The sequence below is a fragment of the Lactuca serriola genome, chromosome 3 (assembly GCF_051521515.1).
Source record: "Lactuca serriola cultivar US96UC23 chromosome 3, Lser_US96UC23_V15, whole genome shotgun sequence".
Lineage (NCBI taxonomy): Eukaryota > Viridiplantae > Streptophyta > Magnoliopsida > Asterales > Asteraceae > Lactuca > Lactuca serriola.
Window position 1 is genome coordinate 67,638,025 of NC_136410.1, and position 14,372 is coordinate 67,652,396.

At 32.1% G+C, this 14,372-nt stretch overlaps 1 protein-coding gene across 1 annotated transcript; it reads right to left on the reverse strand.

Moving 5' to 3' along the window:
• Window positions 1–12,709: 12,709 nt before the first annotated feature.
• LOC145094496 (glutathione S-transferase U17-like) lies at window positions 12,710–13,677 on the reverse strand. The gene is made up of 2 exons (XM_079032667.1): window positions 13,330–13,677; window positions 12,710–13,234 (listed from the first exon to the last, which is right to left on the reverse strand). Exons 1-2 carry the CDS (start codon window positions 13,660–13,662, stop codon window positions 12,878–12,880), a joined length of 690 nt encoding a protein of 229 aa, XP_078888793.1. The 5' UTR covers window positions 13,663–13,677; the 3' UTR covers window positions 12,710–12,877.
• Window positions 13,678–14,372: the final 695 nt, after the last annotated feature.

Sequence of the window (14,372 nt, forward strand, 5' to 3'; positions counted from 1 at the left end):
CTCACTAAGGATCAATATGTCAAGTTCTTGCAACTAATTGGTGATAGACAAGTCAGTGAAGAGTCATCTGTCAGTTCTAATATGGCAGGTACTTGTTTGTTTCAAGCTTTTAATGCTTATGTTAATTCACCTAAATGGATTGTTGACTCAGGAGCTAATCAACATATGATTGCTTCTGAGTCACTTCTTCATGATACTTTGGATGTATCAAAGTTAGATTTAGTAGTTAATCATCCTAATGGTACTTCTGCTAAAATTGAGAAAATTGGTAATCTGAATTTGTCTGATTCTTTAACCCTGTTTGATGTATTTGTTGTTCCTGATTTCAATGTAAATTTGTTTTCAGTTCATAAGGTTTGCAAAGATAGTAATTGTGAAGTTGTGTTTAATGAACATAGTTGTAAAATTTAGGGTTTACAATCAAAGGTGATGGTGGGGAATGGTAGAGAGTCTGGGGGTCTCTATTACATAAAAAGTGTACCTTCAGGTATTTCTTCTAGTCTCTCTAAGTCCTCTTCTGATTGTTGTGCGTCCAAACTAACATGGCACCATAGGCTTGGTCACCCTTTTGATCAAGCTTTGGGTGTTTTAAAAACCAAACTTAAAATTGGTAATGAAAGTCTTCCTCCATGTGATGTTTGTCATAAAGCTAAAGAAACTAGAGAACCCTTTCCTGTTAGTCAACACTCTACTTCTAAACTTGGTGAGTTGATTCATCTAGATGTTTGGGGTCCCTATAGGGTGACAATTGTTGAAGGATTCAGATATTTTTTAACCATTGTGGATGATTATACTAGGGCTACTTGGGTCTATCTGTTGAGGTCCAAAGGTGAAGTTTATAATTGTATTGTTGTTTTCTTTAATATTCTTCTTAATCAATTTTGTGTTAAAATTAAAACTATTAGGTCAGATAATGGTACTGAATTTTTAAATAACAGGATGAAACTTTTAATTGAGTCAAAAAGGAATTTTGCATCAGACTTCTTGTGTTCATACTCCACAACAAAATGGAGTTGTGGAAAGAAAACACAGACACATTTTGAATGTTGCTAGGTCACTTATGTTTCAGTATGCTATTCCACTTAAATATTGGGAGATGCAGTTTTAACCTCAGTTTTTTTTTAATCAATAGAACTCCTACTTCTATTTTAAATGGTGCATCTCCTTATGAACTTCTTTATAATAGTGTTCCAGTTTTTGATAAACTTAAAGTGTTTGGTTGTTTATGTTTTGCCACTAAATTGAATAATTCAGACAAATTTTCTGAAAGAGCAGATAAGTGTATTTCTCTTGGATATTCTTCTGATAAAAAGGGTTACAAAGTTCTTAGTCTTGACTCAAATCTTGTTTTTGTTTACAGGGATGTAAAGTTCTATGAGTCTGTGTTCCCTTTCTAGCGTAAGTCTTCATCTTTGACTGATAGATCTAATATTCCTATGAATCCAAAGGATTTGTTTTCCTATGACGAGTCATTAAATTCTAGTTCTATTCTAGATAACACTAGAGTAGAAAACCTGGATAGCAACCATCAGTTGGATGGTGCTAATTCAGACCATGACTTGGATGAGACATGTCCCTCTAATGTCAGCAACCAGACTGGTGAGGCATATGTGCCTCCCACTGGTGAGATGTTTCCAGGTTCTTCTACATTAACTGAGGAAAATGTTTTAAATAATTCTGATCCTTCTGATAGTTTGTCAACTAGGGAAACTAGATTTGGACGTAATATTCACATGCTAGTTAGATTTAGTGACTATATTATTGGAGGAAAACATAAGTATGGTATAGAAAGATCTGTTAACTATTTAGCTCTTGATAATGATACCTTTTGTTTTGTTTCAAGTCTTAATAAAACTGTTGAACCAAAGAGTTATAGTGAGGCATTCCTTGATCCAAATTGGATTAAGGCCATGAATGAGGAAATGGAGACCCTTTATAGAAATAACAATTGGGAAATTACTAACCTTCCTAAAGATAGAAAAGCTATTGGATGTCGATGGATATATAAGATTAAATATAAGTCTAATGGTGATATAGAAGCATATAAATCCAGACTTGTTGCTAAAGGATATAGTCAAAGGGAAGGAATAGATTATGAAGAGACTTTCTCACCTGTGGCCAAAATTATAACAGTTAGAGTGGTTCTTTCTTTGGCTGTTCATAATTCTTGGCCTCTTTTTCAACTTGATATTAATAATGCTTTTTTGTATGGAAACTTATCTGAAAATGTTTTTATGAGTCAACCTGAAGGGTATCATTCCAAAGGTGATACTAGAGTGTGTAGACTATTGAAATCCCTTTATGGACTTCAGCAGGCCCCTAGAAAATAGAATGAGAAGTTGTGCTCTTCTCTTTCCAGCTTTGGATTCAAACAAAGTATGAATGATTATTCTTTGTTTGTTAGAATTTTTCAAGATTCTTTTGTGGTTCTTCTTGTTTATGTGGATTCAAACAAAGTATGAATGATTATTCTTTGTTTGGTATTGAAGTTTTAAGAACTGATAATGGTACCTGTCTTAATCAAAGAAAATACTGTATGGAGTTGCTCCATGAATTTGGGATGCTTGCATGCAAACCTGTTAAAACTAATTTAGAATCCAATCTTGTTATTAAAAGAGAATCAGATATGGATAAATTAGATTATTTGGTTGATATATCTAAATATCGAAAGCTTATTGGAAAGTTGATTTATCTAACTATTACAAGGCCTGATATTTCATATGTTGTTCAGCTATTAAGTCAGTATATGAACAGGCCCTATAAGTCTCATGTTAATATTGCCTTCAGGTTACTAAGGTATTTGAAAAATAATCCAGGTATTGGTCTTCATTTAATTAAAACAAATTCTTTTGATTTAGTTGGTTTTGTTGATGCTAACTGGGCTAAATGTTTGTTTAGTCGTAGGTCAGTAACAGGTTATCTTGTGTATATAGGAGGGTCACTGGTCTCTTGGAAGAGCAAGAAACAAAGTACTGTTTCTCGCTCCTCCACAGAGTCTGAATACAGGGCTCTAGGCAGCATAACCTGTGAAATTATATGAATTTTAAAATTGCTTTTTGATTTGAATATAAAACCAAAGTTACCTGTAAATATTTATTGTGACAATGAGTCAGCAATTAAGCTTGCTTTGAATCCTGTTTTTCATGAAAGAACAAAACACTTTGAAATTGATCTACATTTTTGTCACACCCCCGAACCAGACGGCGGAAACGTCCGGGGGCTTGTGCGTTACTTCATCTTAAAATATCATTACAGTGAATATAATTGAAAGATAACATCATCATCATCACACATATAATATAACAACATTCATTGTTTACATCAAGTATTGTATTTGAATATTACATGCCAAAATAGTAAGAGTATGATGAAACAAAATATAACACAATATCCATTAGTTTGTTTCGTTCATCCTGCTTCAACGGTTTCCTGAGAATACAAGTTATTTTGAAAACGGTCAACATAAAAATGTTGGTGAGTTCATAAGCATGTTTGTGAAAATGATTTGTATAACTTTAAAAACCACCAGAAAATCCAATATTTTCTGAAAAACTGTTTAGTGTGTTTGTGTTAGATCTTGTATTAATGCATGTATGTTATTGTTTATTTGACTAAAAAGGTAAAGAGAATGTAGAGAGAATGTAAGAGCATGTAAAGAGAATGTTCCCAGACAACCCGTCGCCAGTAAAAAAAACAGTCTTTCGTAAACTTCATAACGTTAATTCCTCTAAGCGAGCCGTCATAACCATACTAAATAATGACAATTTCGCCTGTCTTGGCGTCGTTGGATGTCGGTTTTGACTTTGATTATAAGGTTTTCGTCACCCTAGATTGAGTTAGTCTAACTGTAGCGAACAGTTGAGGTGTGGGGTGTCAACCTCGTATAGATCTATACACAAATCTCCGTTCTCCCTCCAAGAGACTCTGATTATAACTACAGGCTACGATCATACACTTAATAGGTGCCAACCGACAAAAACTCGCTAGATCCTTAATCGAATTTACGCGAAGAAAAAGGTATAAACTCATTCCAGGACCAAGGATTGATGTAAGTGAACCACTAAGGCATCACTAAACATGTAAATCATTTCAAGACCCAAATGGAATGAGATTATATAACATGGGCCCAAAATATATATGAATGGACAACTAAGGCCCATTTCACATGTAAAGTATTTACAGGCCCAAATAGCACACAAATAGTATCCAAGGTCCGTCGCACATGTTAATGGGTCAATGAGGCCCAATAAACATATAAATAATATACAGGACCTCTCACACATAAAAATGATCAAATTAATCCGTTTGTTAGTTTATCGTTGGTTTTGGTTCAAGTATTCACTAAAATATTAAAAGAAAGAAGCACACATATCAAACTGATTCCTAGGCCCAATAAACATGTAAGTGAACCACTAAGGCCTACTATACGTGTATATCATTTCCAGGCTCAAAAGGAATATGAATGTCTATCCTGAGCCCAATATACATGTAAAAGGACACTAAGGCCCACTAAATATGTATATTATTTCCAGGCCCAATAAGGATAAGAATATCTAACCCAACCCTAATATACATGTAACAGGACACTAAGGCCCACTAAACATGTATATTATTTCTAGGTCCAATAAGGATATGAATATCGTTTTTAACCCGTTTGTTATTGTTTTGTTTATTTTAGCTTGATTATTTACAAAGTTGATATAAAAAGCCCACCTTTTTGTAAAAATGACGTTCTTGGCCCAATAAGCCAAAAAATTACAATTAAGGTCCAATTTTTGTAAGAATAACACTTTAATCTCCAATTTTGTTAAAAACTTGTGTTGATGACTACTTTGTGATAAAAATAACATTTTAAACCCATTTTTGTCAAAAATATCATTTTTGGCTTGATTTTTGTGGAAATACATATTTTTCTGGTTTTGGGCTTTTCCGACCTAGGTTTTGGAAAATTTGTAGAAAAATCATCGTAAGTCGAAATTTGGATCCGTAAACTCTGGAAGTTTGGAAAACTTGTCTACTTTGTTCACAAGATTTCTCAAAATTTTTAATGGCATCAAACTAGTGTGTAATTGATCACCTTCAGAGGTTGGTTCGAAAGTATTTCAAATTTGATAGGCAGTTTTGTAAAATTCACCAAAAATTGTAGAAAATCGTATGAAAACGTGAGAGTAGTCATTTTAAAGGTATAAATCTGAAATTTAACCATGTAAAACATTTTTGAAAAACATTACCATTAAGGGGGTCAAAACAGTCCGAGATTGGACCAAAACTTTTCTGTCAAGGGCTGTTTTATGAGTTTAGTTTATAGATCTTTGAACACAACACTCATTTTTGCTTTATCAAGTATACAAATCTCATATCTATAAGTTTACATGTATTATATGTGATAAAACCTACTTTTCTCATGATTCATATGAAGATCCTAGTGATACACTTCAAGTTTCTTAACATATTTTTAGATTAGTGAAGAAATCAAGACATAATCACCAAATGTTTCAAGAAAACACACATAATCATGCATATATACATAGATCTACACATAAGACTTGTATTCTCCCCCCAAAAACAAGTAAAAACAGAAAACAAGGGGGTATGAACTCACCTTGATTTGTTGTTCCCGGTTTTTGGTGAAGATGTGAAGAGGTTTTTGGTCCTAGCAAGCTTCTTGAGGAACCTTACAACTTAGATGGCTCTAAGATGTATGATTCACGAAATGGAATGAGTTAAGAGGAGATTTTGAAGAAATCAAGAAGCTAAACCATGGATCTAAGCAAAAACTTACCAAGGATGATGATATTGGTGAAGAACCCTCTTGAAAGCACCCTAGATCTTCAAAATTTTGGATGGAAGGAAAGGATGTTCTTGAGAGTGTATGAGAGTGTTTAAAAGAAAATGAGGATGGTGGGAGGAGTTGTGATTCTCGGACATAACTAAAAGAGAGGGAAGAGAGAGGATCAAGAGGTTAATATATAATGGTTAAGGGTGTAGATGCTTAGTTACATGTGAGTTTCTTTGCCTAGATTACCATTAGATAAAACTTAGGTGGCAAGCTTACAATAATCTTGTTTTCTTCATTTGTTTTTGTTTTAATTGATGTTGGGCTGAGAATGGGCTAAGAGAAATAAAAATGAAACCGTTTTGAGCCCAACCTTGGCCTTGCTCGATTTTTATGAAGTCTGATTATAAATTTTCGGCCCACTGGGTCCTTGGAAGTACTTACGGCCCAACATAAGATAAAGGGATGGGTTTTAGGTCCATTAGGGGTAATTGGAGTTGATATGGTCCGATAAGGCCCATTAGAAATAAGATGGATCATTCTAGGCCCAAAGTAGTCAAGTTGAAAGTTTATTTGTTTGTTAGACCCAATAAGAGAATCCTAGTCCATAATAATCTTGAACAGGGATTTCTAGGGTTTCCAACCCTTATTTGAACATATGAGATATATTTGAACGAGAATAGGGTATAGTATTCACTTAGAGTGCAGGTTATTACACTAAGTGAATGATTACATGAGAGTAGAATTTCCTAGCAAAAATGCTAGTTGTGACAATTTTGTAAGAGAAAAAATTGAAAATGGAATGTTAAAAGTTAATAAAATTTTGTCTTCAGAACAAAATGCAGATATTTTGACTAAGTCTCTTGGTAGTAGTCAACATGAATATATTGTGAAGAGACTTAATATGGTTAATGTTTTTAAAAAGTAATTAAAATTGTTTTATGAAATTAATGTTTAGTTTGAGGGGGGATGTTGAGAAAAATAAAGATTTCAAACTTAAACATTAATATAAAGGATTTAGGGTAAGTATTGTATTTTATATATTTGTGTGGGTGTCTTATGAAAAGTGTGCAGGTTATGTCGGGTTTATGCGTGGGTTATAATCCGGTCATGGATGTATCCATGATATTAATGACCCGGGTATATATTTGGTAGCTGGAGACTGTTTGTCTCATTCATATCAAGATATTTTGCAGAGTTCTCTTTCTCTCATTCTTTAGTCATTAGTTTAGGGTTTGTTCATATTATAGAGTTAGTTCTAGATTCACAGATTCAATTGTTCATTTGAGAGAGAGTGATTTATGTAGTAAGGTTTGAGTTGTAATTTGTTTGATGTATAAACCATATGTTTCACAGTGAATGAAATGATGAAGTTGGGAAATTGTTGAGTTGTTTAGATTTTTTCAATTCACTTCGGTTATATTAATAAACATGTTGATCTCACTATAGGAAACTACTTCTTTCTTTCTTGGATTTGTTATTTATAACTCTTCTAATAATCTTTCATTCAAATACATAGTCTTTCTTCAAACTCTCATGGTTCCATATTCTTTAACTACAACCAAACAACTTACAACATTTGTTAGTCGATCTTCAAATGTTCTAGATGTACTACAATATATCATTCTTCGTCAACAAATGTGATTCTAACCAATCCAGTTGTCTTTATGCATGGAAACTTCCAAGAAGGTCTAGCATAGGCTTCTTTCCATTAAGGGGAATATATCTTACCAATTTACTACATCACGATGATGTACTCGCATGAGCTTACAGATCGGCGATGTTTTCTTTGCTTCAACTTCCAATCAACATGAAATGCCTTGAAGTATTTCTTACAAAATTATCTTTCCTTTTGAAATTTTTTTTGTCAAACTTAACGCATTTGGGTAGTGCAATTTTACTTATTTCCTCGTCTTTTATGCATATAATATCTTTATAATTTCACTGCATCTTTTGGAAAACGTTTCATCTACATCACTTCCGTTTCGAATCGTTTGTCACTAATGACATTATATTTTCATATATCCAAGATTGCTCATTGAAACCCTTTTTAATCTTTAATGTGGTGACTGTAACTTTGCATTTTATTTACCTGTATGCTTTTATTTGCTCTATTTTTTTTATTCTTGAGGGATACTAGGAATCAAAGTACTCTGAAATTTATTATCTTCCACTTGGGCGTTACAGTTTATCATTTTCTAAATATACATTTACTTTGATAGTAACAACAATATTTTTCGCATATATTCATTACTCGTACTAGTTTATAACCCGTGAGAACCACGGTTATAAAATTAATTAAACTTTCATAATGAAAATCAAAATTATTAATCAATATTTTAAATAATTATTACTTAAGGGGTATTTTTTAGTTACATAAAATTATAATTGTTGATTTAAATAAATAAGTAAAGTTATATCACCTTATAATCTGTATTAATTTAATTTTATTTTTTCATCTAATGTTATTAATTTAATATATTTAGAATGAGAAAATTTAAAATTTGAAACTTAAAATAAAGAATCAATTATTAATTTAATTTAACTAGAGTGAGAAATTTAAATTTTGAAATTTAAAATTGATAATTAATATGTTGAAAAATGACATGGTAATTGACATATAATAAAAAGTTGTAATAATATGACATTTGTCAATAAAAGAAAAAAATTATTTTTTTATTAGAATAGAGATTTGGTAGCCATAACTTCCTATTATTGTATTTGCTTTAATTTTTGTTATTCTTAATTTTGATTCCTTTGGTCATACTTATTTAAATATTTTACCTTCATTTTTCTTAATTATTTCTTAATTAATACACATTGAGGTTCTCAATTGTTGTTTTCAACGTTTTAAAAACCGGTTTTTTAATTGAACCGGTCGGGTGACATTTTCCGGTTTAACCGGTTTAACCGGTTCAACCGGATGGTCAAACCGGTTCTATATTTTTATATGTTTTTAATTATCCTGTATACATTGTTTCAAAACTTGTCATCTTTTTAGTATTACAAACGTAAATAGAATGCAACATATAAAAACAATCATTATAGAAGTCAAAATCAAACAAAGAAGCCCAAAACAAACAAAAAAATCCAAGAATGTCCGATTCAACATGGTCCATTCCGGTTTAATTCAGCCGGTTGAACCGGTTTTTTACCAAAACCGGCCGGTTCAATCCGGTCAGAAAATCATTATCAAACTGGTCCAAATCGAACCGCCCTCACCTCCGGTTCCCGGATTGACCGGTTCAACCGGCCGGTTCGAACCGGTTTTTAAAACACTGGTTGTTCTTCGCATTCTCACGGTTGTCTTCGGGTGACAACCAAATCTCTCATTTTTTTATTCGGCAACATGTCTCATCTTTCTTTGCTCATTTTTATTATCCATATTTTTTTTATTCTATTTTCATTCTCGTTATTCAACAAAGTTCTTATTTACACAAACCAAAGATGTTTGTGCCATATAATTATATTTTATTCATTTCTACTTGCCTTTTTCTCCGAGCGTCGACATATCACTAGGACTTCCTTGAACACTTTTCTCTCATAGATATCTAAGAAGCTTTTGGGTTGCTTCCAACGGAATCAATCGAGAACTTTTACTAATTCTCCTTGTGGTATCCTTTTCATTGATACACATGTTAGCTCTCTCGAAAAATCGTCATATTTAAATCTTGTAGAGACATAACGTCATACCTAATAATTGACATTTTCCATGACAATATCCAAATTCAATACTCCATATTTCCGTGATATATTTTAAAAAGAAAATCTAATCTTATATCATATTATAACATGATATTTTCTTGTCATGCAAGAATAATATCTACCATAAGCACATAGGAGCTAAATGATGTCCCTTTGGTTTCCTAGAAATTAACAGTAACCGTATTTTCATTGTTTATAATAAAAAAATGTTATATTTTTCAATATTTTGTTAATAATAATATATAAGTTCAAGGGTAATATTTATAAAAGTCTTAATATTTTGGTGATTAAGGTAATCTTCAAACAATTCTTAATATTTTGACAAAATTAACGGAAAAAGAAATGATACCGGAGAAATCTACGAAACTAACCAAAAAAAGATTTTCTAAAGTTTTAGCCACTATATACTAAAAATAATACTCCCTCCGTCCCAAAATTAATGTCCACTGACAAAAACACACAGATTAAAAAAAAACATTAATTACCACTAACTTTATTAAATGAAATGACAATTATACAATTTTGTTGCATTAATTCTATGCTTTTGTTGCATTTAATTTCATGGTAGTTTAACTAATAATGAGATATATTTTGGTAAAAAAATATTTATTTTTAGAAGTAGGCTATTATTTTGGGACAAACCAAAAAGAAAACATAGACTATTAATATGGGGTGGAAAGAATATTTAAGTTTTCGTATGTATATTTAATAAATTAGAAAAAGAAATAGTATATAGTATGAACATTATAATAAAATAACAAATTATAATGGGAAAATGACTCTTTAGGGTAATTAACTCTTGCGCTTGTTTTTATTTGGTTCATTTCCTTTTTTTGTACTCAACATACCATCAAACTTGTTGTTTATGTTCACCATAACCCTTTTGACCTGTGATAGTCGGTCAAATGGTTATGGTGAACACAAACAACAAGTTTGATGGTATTTTGAGTACAAAAAAAAGGAAAGAGACCAAATGAGAACAAACTCAACAATTAGTTACCCTCTTGTGTCATTTTCCCTAAAAAGTTAAATGAAATTAAAGTTGCAAAATTATCAGAGAATGCAACCTTCTTTGACCATAACGTATATGAAAAGTGTTTCGAAGGGGTAACTTCGTTAAAAAAAGGTCTATGGTATTCCTACTATGGGTAGCTGTCAACAACTTTCTGTAAAAGCATATGACTGTGTATAAGAGGTATATTTATCAGTATAAACGTTTACCACAAGGTATATTATAGTGATGTGTCTGTAAAAGCTGCATGATATTGTACATATTGATTTTGTATCTTATCCCATTAATTCGGTCTTAAAGCTAAGTAAACTAAAAAATCACAGCACTTGTGATTCCACTCGTTTGTAGATTTGTCTAAAATCCATGATACGATAAATCATTTGATTGAAAAAGTAAATGTAGTCACTAAATGCACCTGCTTAGTCCAGATTCCCCTAATAAGTATTCAAGTGCATTACAAAGTTCACTACAAGAAATCTTGTCATTACCGGCGATACCTTTAGCGGAGACATGGAGCAATAACGGAGACATGTAATTGACGCGTTACATGTCACCGCTATTGCCCCATTTCGCTGCTAAAGGTGTCGCCGGTAATGCTCGAAAACGGTGATCCGCGTCAAGTTACCCACATCTGTCCGATTTGTTTTCAATCCAATGGTTGTAGAAGCAAGAATGAATCTCATAAAATCATTAATATCAGCAAGAGATGACATGGGATTTGCTGTAAATGTGTAAAGGGAAAATGATTCAGGAGGGTAACCAACTATTATATTTGTTCTCATTTGTTTCATTTCCTTTTTTATGTAGTTAATATATCATAGAACTTGTTATTTTTGTTCACCATAACCCTTTAACCGGCTATCATAGGTCAAAAGCCGGCTAAAAGTGTTATGGTGAATACAAACAACAAGTTCGGTGGTATATTGAATACAAAAAAAAGGAAATAGACCAAATAAAAACAAAGCAACAATTAATTATCCTAAAGAGTCATTTTACCAATTATAATGGATCACAACTCCTTTATTATGCTAACACAAAATATTGACCGGTTAAAAATTTGAGAGAAATAGAAATATGTAAATAACTGATGCTCCTAAATGACTAAAAATTACGTCCATTGCTATGTCAAGTAGACCTCCCCACTAAGGTTGCTGATATGATCAAATCCATGGTTTATATTTAATTAGTATGAACATAAGACCACAAAAGGGGGTGTTAATTGGATTAATGTGGTGTATTTGCCCACTCGTGTGTTTGTAATTAAATCTCTTTGTTTGTCCCGTCGTCTCGTTTCTTGCTAGTGTGGTATTTTATTTTAATAAATTTCGTTTGCCGGTTCCAAAAAACAAACAAAGACTAAAGCAAATATTTGATTCAAATTGCTGGTATTAAAGATTATAAATTGACTTATTATAGACCAAATCTTTGAAATACAACCATATAAGCAACTTCAATTTGATCAAAAGTCAAGAGATATCAAATTTTTTAACAAAACATTTAATAGGAAATACCGCTTACATCCTTCATCATAATAGAACTCGACGACTCTAAACTAATGTTTTCTTTAAGTTTCCTTTCTAATTAAGTGCAAATAAAGATTATAAATTGACTTATTATAGACCAAATCTTTGAAATACAACCATATAAGCAACTTCAATTTGATCAAAAGTCAAGAGATATCAAATTTTTTAACAAAACATTTAATAGGAAATACCGCTTACATCCTTCATCATAATAGAACTCGACGACTCTAAACTAATGTTTTCTTTAAGTTTCCTTTCTAATTAAGTGCAAATCATTGAGCGCAATAAGGCTCACAAGCCTATATATATGATCATGTTTATAAATAAAATAATATAAAATAGTAGTATATTATTAACAAATTTGACCGAACCAATTTTTTTTATTAAATTTGAAGATATATATAATTCATACCCGACTCTAAAAGAAAAACAAAATTATAGGTATTCATGGTTATCTTTGACGGTTAGCCTTGACTCCTAAGTCCCTTAAATCTGTAGAATACTTAAAATTTCTCACAATTACATCTTGGGCTAATTAAAAATATTATTAAGATTAATGTCAAATATCTTGTTAATATTGTTTTTTTTTCTTGTGACATAAATCCATATGATGCCCTTGTACTACACTAGAAATGAACAATGAAGGTCCATGGTAGTTTTGTACATGCACATGCTTTCTGGTAAATCATTTTTGCATTAACGAAGTAGTTTATATTAGAATATTAAAAGAGTATACAATAAAAGATCATGAGTGTGATCTTTGCTTATAATAAACGTATAAAACAAAATATAAGTTGTTCAAACCTAATTGAAATATGATTACCTTGAACAGAGTTTACATAATAGTTAATTTCAAGAAACTCATGATGATTTACATTTTAAAAGCATCAGGTTCATGAGTGTTTCTTCCCCAGGGATGTCACCCTTAATGGCTTCATGTAACCATATACGTTTTTCCCATTCTGCAAGTTTTGGAGTTCTAACTTCATCAAACACCTTGAATTCATTATCTTTCTCAATAATGTTTGTTAAACCCAGAAAACATCCAAGAACAACATCTAAATACCCTATGTCACGCCCACCAAAATATCCCTCGCCCTTGCTAAATTTCACAAATGCTTCTTCCAATAGTTGTGATCCTTTGATAATCTTATGTTTTACTGCTTCTTTTACATCTTTCCCTTGTGCTCGTCTCAATTCAAGATACATTGGTGTAAACTGTCAATGATTTGCAATAAATGCCAACTAAAAAGTTAGAAACTCACATAAAAAATAGGGAATATTATATTATGTTAATCGTTTGGCATATATACCTTGTAATCAATATAGTGGGCCCAGAACCGGTTATATGCTCGATCTGAAGGGTCCGTTGGGAGGATTTTGTGAATATTTGGTTGGATTTCATCTAGATACTCGATTATGATAAGAGACTCGCAAATAGGAGCTTTGTTTGCATGCAAAAGAACTGGCACTTTCTTAAGAAGTGGGTTCGATGTCAATAGGAGCTCACTTTTGCAAGTTAGATTCTCATCAATGAATTCGTAATCCATGGACTTGAGGTTAAGGACAAACTGAACCCGATTCACAAATGGACTTGCAGCAGACCCAAGAAGCTTTATTTCACTCATTTCGGGAAGATGTTGCATGGTTGGAAGAACTAGCTGGAATATATATACACAAAAAGTGACTACTTGTGCCCCCTGATGTTTAGTAGAATGATAAATCATATCCCTCTAGGCACTAGTAATTACATCTTGAAAAAAGTATATACTGAGGACAAAAGTTGGGGGGCTATATCCTCTTAAGTCACTACATAGTTCTACGGTTGTATCAATAGAGGGCATCCTTAAATCAATAGTCAACAATCAAGATATAAAAGGGTTTATAGCCTAGCGGTATAAGAAATTAGTGAAAATGTGTCTCTTACTCAAAGATTGATGGTTCTAGTTTCGTTGAAGACAAAATGTATAGATTTAAAAATAAGAGAAAAGGTATGTGTGTTGGCCGTTCTAAAAAATAAGACAAACAAGAAAAAAATTAGAATTGAGATAACATGATAAAAACCTCTTAAAAAAGGTTTAAGTTACTTAGGGCGTGTTCGGCAAAATTAGTTGATAACGTGTAGCTTGTAGCGGGTGGCGGGTAGCTTGTAGCGTTTTGTTAAACGCTACATGAAGTAACATTTGAATTTGGAGCGTTTTGTTTAAACTAAACGCTAGAAGCTTGTAGTGACAAACAAAACTTTCTGTTCAAAACGAAGCGTTTTGTCAAACGTTCAAAGCTACAAGCTCTCAAACATTCCCAAAAGCTCCGTACCGAACACGCCCTTAGATGTAACAACAAGAAACTTGATTAG